The sequence below is a fragment of the Rhinolophus sinicus genome, linkage group LG07, assembly GCF_036562045.2.
Source record: "Rhinolophus sinicus isolate RSC01 linkage group LG07, ASM3656204v1, whole genome shotgun sequence".
Lineage (NCBI taxonomy): Eukaryota > Metazoa > Chordata > Mammalia > Chiroptera > Rhinolophidae > Rhinolophus > Rhinolophus sinicus.
In genome coordinates, this window is record NC_133757.1 from 102711818 (window position 1) to 102729536 (window position 17719).

General features: G+C 33.5%; 1 protein-coding gene across 1 annotated transcript; it reads right to left on the minus strand.

Annotated features, from left to right (window-relative positions):
* Positions 1–986: 986 nt before the first annotated feature.
* TDO2 (tryptophan 2,3-dioxygenase) lies at positions 987–17269 on the minus strand. The gene is made up of 12 exons (XM_019733180.2): positions 17087–17269; positions 16761–16866; positions 15433–15523; positions 13397–13467; positions 12162–12289; positions 10753–10939; positions 9419–9526; positions 6636–6747; positions 5392–5449; positions 3999–4078; positions 3257–3347; positions 987–1575 (listed from the first exon to the last, which is right to left on the minus strand). The coding sequence occupies exons 1-12, from the start codon at positions 17119–17121 to the stop codon at positions 1422–1424; spliced, it is 1221 nt and encodes a 406-aa protein (XP_019588739.2). The 5' UTR covers positions 17122–17269; the 3' UTR covers positions 987–1421.
* Positions 17270–17719: the final 450 nt, after the last annotated feature.

A 17719-nucleotide genomic window follows, 5' to 3' on the forward strand; every position in this document is an offset into this window, starting at 1 on the left:
TAAATATTTTATTCCCATGATATATATAGGAAACTTGGGCTGAAACTGGTGTTTGTACCAAAGTAATTAGTTAATAAATGGCAGAGCCAGACTGTGCAGATTTCAAAGCTAGTGCCTTTAGCTGCCATGCTACATGTCTCTCTATTCTCCCAGCTTAACAAGTACCAGGTACTGTGTACATGTGTGCACACACACACACACACGCACAAGCCAGGTAGGCAACAGCAATTGGATATAATTTAGAGATAAATTGGACAATATGATCTTTATAAGAAAAAAACTTGTAATTGAGGCCAAAGAATCGTTCATTTCCATCAAGAACTTGCTGCTTATTCTAGGTCAAAGTTGATGTACATATTAATATATTTTAGATTCCTTTGATCATGTTTTGTGCTCCTCTCATAGCACAAATTTAACTACTGGCAATATCCACACCAAGCTAGGAAAAAAGTAAAGACTAAAACTCATATCTGAGCTAAACTCTTACTCTAATAGTTTTTATTAGAAATAAAGTGGGTCATTGTTTAACCTGTTTACCTCTCCTTTCCTCTGGAAAGAACATTCTTCACTTGAGGGAACTATTACTCATTCCTCTCTCCATCCTGTTGTGTATTAGAGTTAACTTTACCTCCCAGACCATAAGCATTGGAGCTGGGAGGAGAACCTTTGCCCTTCTGGGAGTATGGAGGTGCTCAAAGCTGGGACCTCGCCTAAGGGAGGAGTGGGTCTCCATGAGGGAAGAATAAAGCCAACACCTACAGAGAAGAAGAGATGAGACACACAGGATCCTCAAAGTGGGCCAGGAACATAATACTCCAGAAACTGATCCATCCCTGTGACCTTAAGAGTTCCCCAGGCTCGTCTCAGTTCTTCCAGCGAGTGGAATAATTGTCCAGTAAATCCCCTTCAGGCAAGCTTCACATAGATTTCTGCCACTAGTCACCAAGAGTCCTAACAAATACACGCCATGTTTCCAACACAATATATTACAGCAAGACTAATTTTTATTGGTTAAAAAAATGTTCGATCAAATAAATCTTTGTACAGAATGTCACATTTTATTGCATAATGTATTTGAAATAGCTGAAGTTTACAAGCTTATAAAGTATGAAACAATGAAATAATGATTATGTTAAATGGTTACATTAAGGTATCAGGTGACATCAATTTTTTTATAGCAAAACACCCTATGTACAATATTACAATTTAACTGAATGAATGTTTTAATGTCTTATCACAAAAATGCTTAATCTTATATCATCACAATAAATGAAGTAAAATTATTTCCAGGATTGAATCAGAGCACTACAGTACTTAACTATGTATATACATATATTACATTAGGACTCTGTGCAGTCATGAAAATTCATAGAAAACAAAACAGAGAACTCAGTGGTCTTCATAGATTTTCGTAGATGATTTTAATCTGATTCTTCACTGCTGAAGTAAGAGCTGTCACAATATTCAGCCGTGTAAAGGAATTTATGAATAATTGGGTTCATCTTTGGTATCCAGTGTCGGGGAACCAGATATGTTGAAATATTAAATAAATCTACAAATACCTTGTACCTGTCACTGGAAAAAGCACACATATAGAGATGTTTTAGATTTATTGACATGAAATATCTAAAATTTTTCTATGAAAATGTATTTCTCAGGTAATGATAATTTTGCAATAATTAGTATTTAACATTATACATTACATATTGTTGCATGTATTTTAGTAAGTATTAATATTAATAGCACTTCATTTGTATTCTGTATCCAAAGTTCATGCCTATGTAACAGTATTATGTGTTTCATTGATTTTGTCCAGGCTGGTTCAGGTTAAAAACTAGAATCTCATTGTTATGCTACCTTTATAAAGAGAAGGAAGGGTATGTTTTTATTTTTGACTTTTAAAGGACAGTATGCAACAGAATAAATTTAAAGCATCCAAAATTTTTAGTTTGCTAGAAAATATTTCCCACCTGTAAATAGCTGCCAAGTAACTGACATGAATGGATGAATAACTCAAGATGCCATCTTAGATTCATAATAAATGTCTGTAAGAGTGGTTTTAACACTTAAAGTTGTTTTTGTGTTACCTATTGTTAGCTATTGTTAGCTATTTTAACTATTGCAGTTTTATAGCAGAAGAGCATTTGCCTTTGACGTCAAATTTGTGTTCAAATTCTGTTCTGTCATTTGCAACTCATGTGACCTTGGACTAGTCATCTAAACCTCAGTGTCTCGGTTTCTAACTCTGTAAAGTAAAAACTACAATCAATCCATTCCTCTGTTCAGGCCTTTGTGAAAATTCTATGAGATAATGACACACTAGATACGCTGTTAGTGTTAATTATTCACCACCCACTGATGTGTGTGCTCATTTTATACAATCACTCTTTCATGCTTAACAGAATTTATTTCCAGGGAAAAAGAAAATATGTAATGATTCTGAAAATCCAAATCGATGAATTTTCTAAATCATTCAATCTAGGGTTTCTTTCCAGGGAAAGTGAAAATATAAAAATGATGAAAAACTGAACCTGTGCATTTTATAATTTAATTAATCGGGTGGTAAGAGTAGGGATGAAAATGTACTATAAAGAATTTCAGAGACTAAATGTGAATATCTAATATATTTTGAGCTGATTCACCTTTCTCAAGGGGCCTTGCAAGTTTCCCAGTTTTCAGATGTATGTCTCTCTATATCCATCTACCTGCAATGCTGTGAATATTAAATAAGAACATGGATGTCCTAGATATGTTTTAAGTGCTCAATAAATGATGACCTTTTTCTTGTAAAAATATGAAAAGGGCACTCCTGGAGTAGATGGAAGTCGTTCTTATAAAATAGAATCATGTCAGGAAACGAGAAGCCTTTTTTTCAGCGGTGTCATTCATCTCACTGAGAGGACATTAGTGGACTTAATGATGACTGTTTTGGTCTAGTCCAAACCTGAGCCAGAATCAGTTGAATTTTTTCTACCTAGATTAACTCCTTCATGTCCTCACAGGTCATGCAGCCATTGGTACCATGCCCCTTTCTCCATAGGCTCAAAATGATGAACTTCCAGAAATTATGTTGTTTACAATGAGCTCGAAATGTTCTAATAGGAATACCTTAATCTAACTACAAATGTGTTGTCAGCAGTCACATGGGAGCAAGTATAAATGACTTTCCGTAGCTAATGCACATACTCATATATGTGGAGAAACAAAAACTTGCTGACTTCCACCAAGATAAAAAGGTGACTTTGCCCCATCTTACCTCACTGTTGAGCGCAGGTACTGGTAGCCTGAGGACCCTCCGGTGCCAGCTTTGCTGCCTAGCATTCTGTGCACCAGGCACACGTGGTTATCTAGGCAAACACACAGAGAACTCCATGGATATTTTTCTGCCATTAGTTTCACAATGTTCTACAAACAGGGGTTGGTAATGACTATTGCTGCTGAGAAAAGGCTCACATCTTATCACTTAGCCATATGGAAGGTTCCCATGTGACAGCCACATGAGACCAGCAGGTTGCCTGGCATCCCACTTGGTTCAGTCTACGTGCATTTGACTCCATCCATATTTACATTTAGCCTGTGAATACCATAGGGTGAGCAGGGCCACACTATGACTCAAAAAAACAAACAAAACAACAAAAAAAAAAACGCTATTAAAATTATATTTCAAAATTGTATTGCATAAAAATGAATGAATTACTATTATATCTTAAAATATTTCCTTGGACCTAGAGTTTACATTTTCCTTCTGATTATCAACTAAAACATTTTAATGGGCCCCAAAGTGACTGTGGGCTCCAGGCACCATGCCCGTTGTATATACTGAATAAGTAGACCCCAGGAGAGAACTGTCAAGCTGATTTTTTTTTTCCCAAAAGCCACTCACTCACAAAACAGGGAAGACAACAGAGAGCAGCAATGGGGGTAGACAGAGGAGCAAAGGGGTAAAGGAACAGGATGTGGGGTAAAGAATTATGGAGGTGGGGGCGAGGAGGACTTACATCTCCATTTGGTCATGAGTGTGTCTATGTCCATGAGAGAAGTCAGCAACTGAAAAGGAACTTGGAATCTAGGTTCTTCCCTAAAGGAGAAGTGAGAAGGAGGAATGTGTTCAAGCAATCCCAGTGTTAGGACAAGCATGAGTTTTATCATCTGTTGGCCCTGGAAACAATTGTCAACTTCGCCTCTTAGGAGCTGTGACATCTTTGGATTATTCTCTCAGTCTTAGTTTCTTCATCTCAAAAATGGGGATACTACCACTCAGCTTGCACATTTGTTTGAGGAGTCTAGAATAGTCCATGTCATATACATGAAGTAACCAGCCAGAGTCACACTTAACATTGAGTCTCATTAAAATGCAGACATACACAAATCTCAGATTTCCCAGCTAGTATTAGTCAAAAACTTCTTCCAAGCAAAGATATTAAAACAGAAACTCAAAGGCTGCTTTTTATTTCCTATCTATCTATCTATCTATCTATCTATCTATCTATCTATCTATCTATCTATCTATCTATCTATCTTCTATGTATCATCTATCTATCTATCTATCTATCTATCTATCTATCTATCTATCTATACATAGTGAGAGTGTGTGTGTGTGTGTCTGTGTGTGTGTGTGTGTATGCATCTATATGTATCCTCTCTTCATCTAATCCTTCAACTCTCAGTACATTTCTGCTTACGATACATAAGCTTGAGTGACATGCATTTAATAAGAGTTTAGGACCAGAGAAGATTTTGTTTATGTTGCCATTCTGAAGAAACAGATTTGAAAAGATTAAAAATTAATTACAAGTAACTAGGACATCGTTTAAACTGGTATTTTTGCTAGTATGTTAATCCATTGTTCTGACTCATTTAGTTCATGAAACATGAAAAATGAGACCTCCATACATAAGAAGTAGGTGTACGTGGATACTTAAGGGACACCTCAATGCATTAAACAGTGAAGACAATTTTACTTGAAATTACTGAATAAGTAGAGCAACAGTTTATAAGGCAGTTTTCACTTTATCCATTCTTTTTTCATATATAAAACAGGAATAACTGCAACATTGTTTAATGACAGAAAACATTTCATTACTGAATTTCTGAGGCAGATTAAACTTTGGTTCTTTAGGATACTTAATGTCACATAACAGAATTTAATGAAAAGGATATTTGATTCATTTCTGTGGGTGTTTTTTTAACCAGCTACAGAAATAAAGTTATACTGCTACTATTTAAAAGAAAGAAAATCTCATGAAACCTCACAATTAATGACTTTCTAAGATTTCCCCCAAAACTAAATGCCTTATTAAAACTATGGTTGCAATTTATAAGTTTTATACTTGATATATTATCTATATCCAATCCTCAATTTTAACTCTGCTACTTCTAATTTGTTTTTACCTGTAAAAATATATCATCAAGGCCCCCTGAAGTGCTTTGTATGACAGTCGTCTTTCACCTGCAAGATACATAGCAAGTTTTAATTTAATAGGTCATTTAGGTAGTCATATTATTTTGGCACCATCACGTTAAACAATTAAGTGTTATGTTTTTAGAACATAATGCAAGTTTAATTTAACATTTTTATCCTTTAGCTTGAAATTGGAAAACTATCATATGAAACATTAGTATTGGATTTTAAAAGGCAAACTAAAATATATATATTTTAAATTCTCAAAACCTTTAAATATCATATTAGGAAAACTGATATAGGAAATACTTACCTTTCATGACAGAATATATTTTTCAAGTACAATAGTATGATGACTTACTTTTTAAAAAGTTAAACTAGACTCATTCCAAGTTTCATTTGAAAGTACTTTTGCTAATTCACTTAAAATTACTTAAATTATTTAAAATCACTAGGATTCAAGGGGCAAATCCATTATATAAAATCTCTTATGTGTCCTCTAACAAAAGGCTTTGCTCTGTCTGCAGGAAATAAAATTTTGATATACTTTACTGAGGCTATATAAAAATCTAGGTATAACAACCTTTAAGCTTATAGTACTTCCTGCTAATTTCATATACTGCGAGGCCTTATACTTGTATTATAAAAACTAATTTTTACTTCAACTCTGCTTATTTACAGGACGTATAGGTACTTTATAATAAACGTTCTGAATAAAAACATGAGTTTCAACAGATAAAAGAGTTAAATAATAAAGGTATTGATTGTACTGTTCAATTAATTTCAGAAAATAATAGTTCAATATTAATTATGGCAGAAGTCTAAATGTGTGCCTTTCCTGTTCTACTTGAGAAACAGGTCCTTGGGTAAGCCACCCTCACCCTTGCAATGAATGCAGTTATCCCTTCCCTCTCCTAATGCCACTGTAGCATCTGTAATTACATGATTGTCTTTATTTCTGTCCCTATTACTCTGTGAACTATTTGAGAAACTACGTTCCATGGATCTTGGTATCCCTCACATCTCACATATTCTGAAAGTTTCTAGCAATGACTTTGGAGATAAACTGGGCATTTAAACCTGAGTGTAGGGTTACCATCGATAACATGAACCCAATTCTTGTTTCTATGAGTGGAAAATCAATTTTCATTTTATTTCCCTCCAATAAGGTTTGATGTTTTGATCTCACAGTAGTACCCTGCAGGGAAATGATCCTCAGAATAAAATGACCTACCTTTATTAAGGAGGTGTTCATGACGTTTCTCATCAAATAAAGAGAGTAACAAATCTTTTTGTTTCTGAAATTCAACCATTTGTTCCTCTTTGTACTCTGACTCTTCCTTAGCCTTTGGAGAAAATACTGCATTAATATTCCCATGAGAGAGAATAGATTCTTATTTTAGAAAACATTCCTTGTGAGAAGTAGACTTACAAGGTGCAGAAAAGGTGTGCTTGGAATATTTACCATTTCATCTAATTTTACAACTTGGGAATTATCGCTTACGAGAAGGCATCTTCCTACACTCTATCCTTTTATTTCAGTTTAAGTGATCTGTTAATCTAAAATATTCTCTTCATAAATATAATGAGAAATTGACTCAGGTGGGCATAACTGGATATAAATGATCAATAATGATCTAATTTTTGACAGAAACTATATAACACAGCAAGTAAAGTAATTCCACTTCAGAAAAGTCAAGAATTCCTGAACAGGAAAATTATTAACTCTATTGAAATTCTATACTCAGTATTATGTTCTGTAAATATAATTTATTATATATATTTCACCCTTATATTTTTATTCATTTGGTATCTATTGAATCATTTAAAGAAATTTTTATTCTTCCTATAACACATGTTCTATTTACAACTCAATTAATTAAGCTGGAGCAAAAATCCGTTAATCCAATTATCTTCAATTCCTTAGAAGAACCACACTATGTGGTAAGAACTTGTATGCACATTACTGCCAATTAATTATTCATTTTTTTCAGCAAATGTCATGCCAAGATGATAGAGATAAAACTGTGAGCAAAAATTGAGTCCCCTGATCTTATGCAATATATTATCTAGAGGGAAGAAGACATTGAACAAATAATCTCCTGAGCATTAAATTCCAACCACGGTATATCATACAATGGTAATACAGGAACAGTTCAGTGCCATGATAACTTATAATAGTAAAGAGGTCAAGAAAGACCTTCCTGAAAAAGTTTTCCTTGAGCCAAGACCTGAGGAATGAAAGGAGTTCCTTTTCATTCTAGGGAAGAACATTCCAAGCCTAGAGAATACCCATAAAAAGACTCTGTGGTGGTAAATTCAAAGAACTAAATGCAGCTTAAAGGATATTAAATGTGGTCCCACCACATGAGATTGTGAAATGCCTTGAAGATTATGTTAAGGATTTTCATTGTTATCCTGAAAATAATGGGGAGACATCAAAGAGTTTTATGGAAAAGCAAAATGTTATCAGATTTGCATGTGGAAAGATTGCTCAAATTACAGAATAAATTGGAATTGAGCCTTATTGAGGAGACTTGTAAAATAGTTGAGAGGATATTACTTTAGTCCAGGTAAAAATGATGGCAGTTTATTCTTGATTGGTGGTGGTAGATTAAAGAGAAATACTTGAGAGTTATTTTGAAGGTTAAGTTAGTAGCATTTGGCGATAGCTTGAATTACTGTTTGAGTAAGAGGGAATTGCCAAGGAGCAATTGTACAGGTCTGACCTGAAACACGAGATGGTTTATGGGAGAAAAACTTGAAGACCAAGTTGACACAAGAATGGATGGAAGGGGAAATTTTTTAAGTTTGATTTTATCAATGTGTTTTTGAGAGGACCAGAAGGAAATATAAATCAGGCCATTAAATATATGATCTAAAATTTAAGGAGATATCTATGCTAGAGGTAAATGTTTAAGAATTATTGTTTAACAAATAGATATTGAAGCAGTGGGTATAAATGAGTTCATCTAGTGAAAGAGTATGGCAGAAAGATACAAAGCTAGTGCATTGGGAAACCCCATCAGTTATTGGTCTGTGAGATAGAAATGAGCCAGTAAATGAGGTAGAGAAATAAGGGCCAGAGAATTAGATGAAGACAGAATGTTGTGTACCAAATACAAGGGGTGGGGGGATGTTCAAGAAAGAATAAGTAGTACTGAATGCCACTGTTAGCTCAAGTAAAGTGAAGACAAAAAATAGTTATTGGATTTATGTAAATGAAGGCCATTTGTGAATGATAGGACCAGAAACCTGACTGGATTGAGTTGAAGATTAGATGGGAAATAATTATACTATAACTACTCCTCTAAATACTTCACAAATATTAACCTAATTTAATGCTCATAATAATCCCGAGGTAGATACTCTTATTTTCTATTTTACCAATGGTGATAGTGAAGCAAGGGGAGGTTAAGTAGCAGAAGCTCAATGTCACACAATTAAGAAGTGGAAGTGGGGGTGGTACTTGAATCCATGCACTATGACTTCAAAGTCCTTGCTTTAAGCACTACCTGATACAGCCTCTCAAGACATATAATTGAAAGAACTCATCAAGAAATTTAGTCATGAAAAGAGGATGAGGGGCCTGTAATTTGAAAGCAATGAGGAATCAACAGTATATATTTTAAGTGAAGAAGCATTGAGAACCAACAGGAAGAATCCAACAAATATATAAGAGCCAAAAGGAAATTCTATGGTTAAATATATTTTGTTGGCCCCTTGTGAGCCTACATCTGTTTAGAATTGGTCACAATCTGAATTTTTCAACAGAAATGTGAAAGGTATATTAATCCCATCTATTCATCAAAGATAAAATCTTGCCTATAATGAACTCGATTTAATTTTTATTGTACATAAATAAAATTAAATCAATCATAATATATGCAAGAAGATACATTTGTGAAAGAAAAAGAACATAAGAAAAACGAAAGAGAAAAGTGGAGAATTGTTAAAACAAAATTCCCAATGCTTCTTCTGTAGTAAACTAATATTTACTTATAGCATCATAAATACCTGAATCATTTTGAATTCTTCTTCCAGTCCTTTGACAATATTTTTTTCAAACTTTTGCCAGAAGTTAAATCCATGTGGTTCTAAACCTGGTGTTCTTTCCAGCCATGCCTTAAGTAAATATTATTTTTAAGTAAATATACTGTAAAATTTTAAATATGTAAAATATAATGTAACTAATATTTATGAAAATTAAACAGAAAATCTTTCTTCATAGTTTTGAGAAACATGGAATGAGTTTTTTGTGTAAATATGTTCTTTTTCTCTTTATTCATTAAAAAAATAGCAATATATTATATGTCATCTCTTAATCTTTCAGGCAATCACATTACTAACATTTACTCTTTATTGAGAAATATTTTATCATAGAAATTCCAATTTTGTTCCATAAATCTATGAACATATCTAAATGTTATTTTAATGAAATCTCTTGTTTATTCTCAAAATACTTATTTCTTAGGATCTGAAGGAATTATGACATGCATAATATATGATCTCTTTTAAATGCAAGAGTATGGTATACTTTAGGAACTTTGAAATAAACTACTCAATTATTTTAAGATTCCACAAGACTTTTGAATCTAGAAATAAAACCTAATTCATACAACTCCATGGGTTATTTAACCTATTTTTGGTTTGAAATTAGCTTTGTGATTCTTTCTTTCCCTATCTTTATAAACTGTTATATAGTATAATATATCTTAATCTAAATCCACATTTACAATATAGATTGTAACCCAGGGGTTTAGTGCACAGAGTATAATTCGCTGAAAGAAAAGTGTAACTTGCCAAGGAAAAGCCTTCTGAAGGAAATCAGGACCACGTAATACTTATTCAAAAATTTACTTATAAAGAAACAAATTGATAATTCCTCAAGACTATTTATAGGCCTATGGGGAATTAAGATATGAAGGAAAAAATTCTGAAGAGTATATATACTCCTAGTAATTTGGTTTAATTGAGAAAAATGCGCAACTTGTGGAGCTATTCAAATAATAAATATTTCAAAAAAATAAGGCTCATTGAGTTTAAAATGAGTTTAAAAATCAGCTAATTAAATGTTGTTTAGTAGGGGTATTTAAAAGGATTGTTTTAATAAAAGGAGGTTATTAAATATTAACATTTAGTTGCTTGTATAAATGTTTCCTAACTCTCAACAGCCCTTAATATCTTAATTAGTTGAATTTATGAATTTAAGTATTTTTATAATTTTTTTCTGTTCTTATTTACAATGACTGTGACCAAATTTTGATATGAGTTTCATAATTCTTATTAACAGAAACTGAATTAACAAGCTATATTGAGTTAGACCTTAGAAGTAGTAGTTGAGCATGTACCTCCACTAGTTGCAGAAGTGTTTTTTCTTGCTCAGACTTAAGTAGCAGTTCATTGTCTTCTCCTTTGAAGTTATCTCGATAATGTCTCCTGTTATAAGGGACTCTCAAACTCTGAAGGACACCTATCTTGTTTTCTAATAGTCGGAATTGGAAGCTCTGGAAGCCGGAGGCTGGAGATAAGTACTCTCTTTGAAAATAAATGGAGGAGGAGAAGAAAAGAAAAAGGAAGAGATGAGTTGACGTTGTAAATCACTGCAGTGATTTCTATTGTGAGAGATTGTCAGTTTTACTTTCCCAGGTATCATCAAGAACAAAGACAACTGCTTGGACCTATGGTTCAGACTTAACTGAAATATGAGTTGGACCTATGGTTCGGACCTTACTGAAATAAGGAAAATTAGTTACTTAAACATCATTGTTGATATCTGCCCATCAATTTAAAGTCAAAATGTTTGTATAGTTTATATAATGCCATATGTGTATGTGTGTCCATGCATACACATACACATATACATGTATGTGTGTGTACTAATTTTTTTCCTAAAATAAAGACAGGTGGAGATCAAGCAATATTTTTTTTAATAGCGCTAAAAGGTTCTATATAAATTATAAATATTATTCAATCCCTCCTAAAACTTACATTCTGTGACATTGTCTTTGATCTCACCACCTAGTATTACTATGAGCACCAATAACAAGTAAAATGAAAGGGCTGTGGCCTAGGACAAAATAGGCAATCAAAATATGTTAATACTCCAACCCTACAACACTACTCAAACTCTTACATCTTTGTAAACTTCCTTCATCTAATTGGTACTAAGACTTCAATTTTTTAAGTCCACCACAAAGGAATTCTGCTACATTTCCTTTGGTTGTGAAAGATGTTGGACTGCCTATTACATCATTAAATGCACTTAATGTTCTAAGAAAATGCATTCTCAAATTTAATATGAAAAAAGATACATATATGGCTTTGATTGCCTGGAAATGTAGAACTAAAATTACAAATCAATCCATAACTTATACTGACACTTTTGCTGACGTACTTCTTTATGTATCACTCCTGTTTTTCTTTTATTTTCAGCTTTTAATTCTCTTCTAAATTTAGTTATACGTGTTGTATGTGTCATTTTACCCATTTTGATAAGTTGTCTAAAATTTTTTTGGATAAAAGGGCACCATGATGAATTGAAATTGACTGATCATATCATGTTTGTATGTAAAAGTGAGTGATGAAATGTTTTAATAACTTCTCAAATACTTTGTGATTAAGAGTCCAAGTGCTGATGGTGACAGTGTGTGTCAGTAGGACAGACTCCTCATATGGTACAACACACATGTACTCCTTTTACCCTACCAGCATGAGAAGGTAAACCCCACCGCATTATCACAAACCCACAGGTACATACCTGAAGTCATTGAAGTCCAAGGGTGTCATCGTTTCCAAGACGGAAAACTGCTCTACCAGGAGTCTAAGGATCACCACCACTCGCTGCATTCGAGCGACAACCTTAAGCATATTCCTTTCATCCCTGACCTGATGGTTAAGAAATGACACGTTGAGTAAGCAAATCTGATTTTCAAAAGATGCAAAATAGGCTACAAATAATAATGCATTCCTATTACTTTTATCTCTACTTTATTAAAAAAACATTGGAACTAAAACTTGCCATAAATCTAGATGAAACTAAAGGCAGCTCTGAATTGTGTGCAAGGAATGAATGCAAAATCAGAATTATTTTTCTTCCTTCGAAAATAGAATATTACATGGAAGCAAACTAAAAGTAAATTCTGGAACACAATACCCACTGATTTCAAAGCAAATTTCTCTCTAAATTTGCTTCAAGGAATAAAGGTCAAGGTAACATGGAAATTTCCAGGTGAGCATTAAGCAACACCTGAACAAATCTGCTGTTTACTAAGGGACCAAGTTGCCATTGGCATAAAAGTGAATTGTATTCATATATATAGAAGAATATTGTCTGCGCATAAATGTTCTTTATTTCCAAACCCCTCCTGTAGCAGGGGCTCAGATATACAAGACCTAAGGTTGTCTCCTGTGTCTGGAAGGCATGTGGGAGCAGGAAGCAAGGTGGGAAGTTAGAAAGTGCAGCTCAGACTTCTGCCATCACCTGGAGCTCTGCCCTGTTCTCCTCTTACTCTGATCCTTTCTGTCCTTTTCTTCCTTGTCCTTCCCTCCTCCTCGACTCTTTTCTCTTTTTCTTCCTCCTGCTGCTTTTTTCCTACCTCCTCCTTCTCCTCCTGCTTCACTTTCTTCATTATTGTTCCTATCTTCCCACAGCAAACGCTCATTAGAAATACAATTCCAATACCTTAATTAAAGGTTCTAGATGAGCTATTCTGGCATTCTGCCATCATCTAAAACAACTTTTCTTAAGGGCCAGAAAACATTGAGTTCTAAACAAGGTGCTTGAAACTGAAATGTGAGAGGAACCTTAAAGCAATGTATAGCCCTAGGAAAGCAAATGGCACTGGGAAAATATGACTAAACTCTTGTCCACTGAACAATTTTTTTTTCATTACGTAATAATTCCACCATTTAGTGTTAAATTTTTCTCATTAATTCTATTTTCTACATTCACCAAAAAGAGTATGAAACCAGGATTGTTACATAATAACTCACATGGCCATTCTGGAAGAGCTCTCGAACAGAATCTAATTCCCAGAGGATTTGCTTAAACCAGAGTTCATAAGCTGCAGTGAGAAAAACCATTGTCAGTTGCAAAGTTTTGAGGAGCCTCTTTGACCATAATTTTATGAAAGTTTGGCTGAACACATTGAAAGAAATACAAATGTAATTTAACAATCAATAAATACCAATATAGCCCAATTTTTATGCTATAACCAAAATATTAGTAGTCAACTTATAATCACCTCCTTTCATTGAATGTTTTAATATGCCAGGTATATTATCTATATGCTTTATGTTTGTTATTGTTACACTGATTGCTCTAAAAAAATATATCATTTGGGTCTTTTAGGATATAGCACATAATCTAATTCTAACTTCCATTGGAAACTGGAGGTATGTGAAGATGTAGAAATGATACTCAGCTTCACCTACAAACAAACATCAATATTTGCCAACCTAATCCAATTGATAGAGTTTTGGTTTCTAGGGGCTTAGTATATTATGGGAAGGACAAACTTATCAATAGCCTAAATCTAAACCTTTGTCATATTCATCTATTTTCTTCAGTACCTAGCACAGTGTTGACATAAGATAAACACTGGGTGATTATTTTATGAATAAACAAATTAAATACCCAGTGTAGTCATTAGATGAGCACAGAAAAATCAATAATCTTAGAGATGTCTATTGCATTCTGTTTCGTGCTATTGTACGGATAAAGGCTATGTTTTTTGACTAAGTAGGGAGATCAAATTATATTTTAAATTACATTTAAGGAGATTTGCATAGATTGAATTTTCATATTTAGACAAAGAGCAAATCAGATATTTCTTGATCAGTTTGTGTTTCTATTTTTCAGGTTTAACTTTGTGTGGCTAGTCCCATGACCCACTGAAGTTATATGTTGTAACTGAAGGATGGAAGGAAAGTTTCCCTATCAAATGACGATAGCTGCCATTACTTATATGCTTATTATGTGCTTGGGCTAAGTGCTTAATGCACATTATTTCATCTTCTTAAGAACTCTGTGAATGAGAAGATACAATAATTATCTCCATTTTACACATGAGGAAATAGAATTACTGGTCAAGAAAGCTGATCAAGATCACACGATTTACAATGGTAGAGTTGGGATTCTAAATGATATTCTGATTCCAAATTTGTGCTATCCTTCTATGATCTCTCCCCTATTGATTTTGTCTTGGTGTAAGCCATCAATACAAATACAAACATAAAAACAGAACAAGTAACACATTAAGCCATTTATTTTCCATCTTTAATTTTTTTTTTCTCAAAGGAATTGATCATTTTAGCCAGTCAGTGAAGCACACAATCATTTGAGGAAAAGACACAAAAAATTGGTAGGGAAAGGAAACATGTCTAGAAGTGGGACAATGACTAGATTGGGTCATTGGGCCCTGGTCAGCCAGAGTATTATGACACCACTAATCTTAGAGTAAATCTTAATATTTTAGGGTCACAGATCTTTTCATGAAATTTTGCAGACAATTTCAAAGAGTTCAGGGACTGCTTAAACTCCCAAAGTCATAGACTCCTACATTAAAAGCCACTGCCCAGAGATTTAAGTCTGAAGAGGATAAACACACATTTTAGATAAAATTTATGTTGCTGTTTAGTACCAGATTTATATGGGGTTATGTAAAGTCATAATAAATTTGAGTGACCTGTTTCTTCAAAGTCGTTTTTTAATCTTTTGATTGAAAAATAGTAACATTTTAGCTTGCAAATTCTTTGTGAATTCCAAGAGATAAAATGTCCCTTGGATTTAGGACAAAACTAAAGTTCAACCTGATCCAATTAGTGGTGTGGTAACATGAAGACTCTTGAAAATCCTAGAAGAATGTCCTATAAGAATTTACTGGACAGCAAAATATTCTAGAGCATTTCTAACAAAGGTGATTCCTTGATTTTTCACCATCCTACAGTTAAAAGAATCATAGCTTTCCTCATTATTGATGGGAAATGCCTGTGGAATAGCTATTGTCTGACCTTTTGTGCAATCTTACCTTGATGAGTTATGATGAAAAGATGTTCATCGTGGATTTTCTTTCCTTTCACTTCACTTTGAAGCTCCTGTGCGTTCAAAATTTTTTCCAACTTTAAACAAGAAAATAGGAAAACTGATTGTGTACAAATGTCCACTTATAAAATAATTAAGTTATGGAGATCTAATGCCTAGCATAGTGATTACAATTAATAACACTGTATTAAGTGCTTGAAAGTTGCTAAAAGGGTAGATCATGAATGTTCTCACTACAAAAAAAAGAAATGGTAATTATACGACGTGATAGATGTGTTAGCTAAGGTGCTACAGTGGTAATCACACTGCAATATATAAATCCATCAAATCAACACATTGTACATTTTAAACTTCCAAAATGTTATGTGTCAATTATATCTCAATACAACTAATTTTTTTAAATAACTGATTTTGAAATTGCAAAACTTGGTTTTTATCAACTTTAATAAGAAGTAGAATACAACACTAAAAAAAGTCCTAATTCTCAAATTCTCAGGATCCATTCTATTTTCTATTTAACAATTAATGAGTCTCGTTGTAAAGGATGAGTTGAATTTATGGTTTTTATTTTTTCCAAATAAAAATTACATTTGATAGGATTCTATCATGACAAATGCTCTTACACTCACTGAGGAGTCATATTTCTTCTATCTCTTGAAGTGAATATGGTAAAAGCTTGATAACTCGCTTAGCTGACTGTCTATCTTCTGTTCTTCCATTCCCCTAAAGAGCCTATTCTAAGCTCTTAATATAATATTCTTTATCAGCTGATCCTGAGAAACCCATTGATGAAGGCTCTAGGGCTCTAATCATTTCACTTTTATAAAAATATAGAAGACAAACAGCCTGAAACTTACCCCAGAATAATCTCCAAATACCTCATTTGTATAATCCATATTTATTAATGATTTCAACACATGTGCTTTTAATATTTCTACTTTATGATAAGGGATTTAAAAGAGAAAATTTTCAAGAATCATTTGTTATTATCTAGGCTGGGATTTAGTGACCATGTGTTATTTACACAAGTTGTAAAATGCCTGCCAATTATCTACAATAATCTTGTCATTTAGACTCTTCTGCCCAGATTCTGCATTCTCTGCTTGTACTGTACCTCTGTTGGAGAGATTAATTTTCATATGAGTCCCTTGAATTGTTTTAATAAAAGTTGAAAGCGCTTAAAGTATAAAAAGGGATGTCATTAGGTCCCGAAAATTATATGATGACTGAGAAAACAAAACAACTTGAAAATATCCCTTAGAACTTAGTGCCCCACAATGGAATCTAAACCCTGTAACATACTCAGCCACTTACATGCAGGTAATTCCCATAGATAAGTCCTCCTTTACTGGCTCTATTCACACCACTTTGTGATTTGTCTTCTTCACTGCCTTCCAAAGATAGTTTTCTAAAAGCGTATCTGCAAATTAAATAAGTGAGGAGAAAAAAACAATAGATCTTGAGAAAGTACAGTAACTAATCATATGAATGATTAAAATTATCTTATTGCTAATTTAAAAAATAGATTATTAAACAAGGGAATTAAGGTGACAGTTTTCAATGCTCTTGAAATTCAGAAATTATTCACACTTGGCATGTCTAATAGTATAACCATACTTAGAATAAAGGTAAATACTTACCCAAAGTCATTTTCTAAAAATGGGCAGCCACTCATTGTGAAAACACACTGAGAAGCACTGAAGTTTGGTTCTGGATAGATGATATCATTGACCTTCCCAGATGTCCTGCTGCTGTCTTTTATTTATTCTGTTCACCCTGAAGCTGCCAATCAGGCTTCTCTGTGTACTGATAGCTAGGCTCGTATTTCAACTGGTACAGAAGTTGAACCTCTGTAAACCTCAGAATGGATTTTTGTTGGGGACAGTTTATTTGCAAGAATAGTGAGTATTCTGCCAAACTGAATCATTTGACTTGACCAGTTCTGCTTTTGTGTCCAAAGTAACAAACATTCAATAAATCAATAGAGGCCAGGTTTAAAAAAAAAAAAGGGGGGGGGAGATAGTTAAAATAAGACGGGGTCTTATATTAATTTTTGCTCCAAAAAGACGCATTAGGGCTTATTTTATATTACGAGCATCCTGAAAAATCATGCTAGGGCTTATTTTCTGGTTAGGTTTTATTTTTGGGGAAACACGGTACCTGTTCTATTCCAAGAGCACAATTGGCATAGTGTTAAGATATGTAAATTGATAAGCTTGTAAAAAAACACACAAATATTTATTCTCAGTCTCAGATTTGGATATTCTTAGAAC

Excerpts from the sequence above, each read along its gene's own strand:
- TDO2 (XM_019733180.2), bottom strand. The coding sequence starts at position 17,121 with ATGAGTGGCTGCCCATTTTTAGAAAATGACTTTGG. Across the intron at positions 16,867-17,086 it reads TTTTTAGAAAATGACTTTGG|ATACGCTTTTAGAAAACTAT; the intron begins GTAAGTATTTAC and ends TTTAATTTGCAG. Across the intron at positions 9,527-10,752 it reads CACTTCTGCAACTAGTGGAG|GCATGGCTGGAAAGAACACC; the intron begins GTACATGCTCAA and ends TATTTACTTAAG.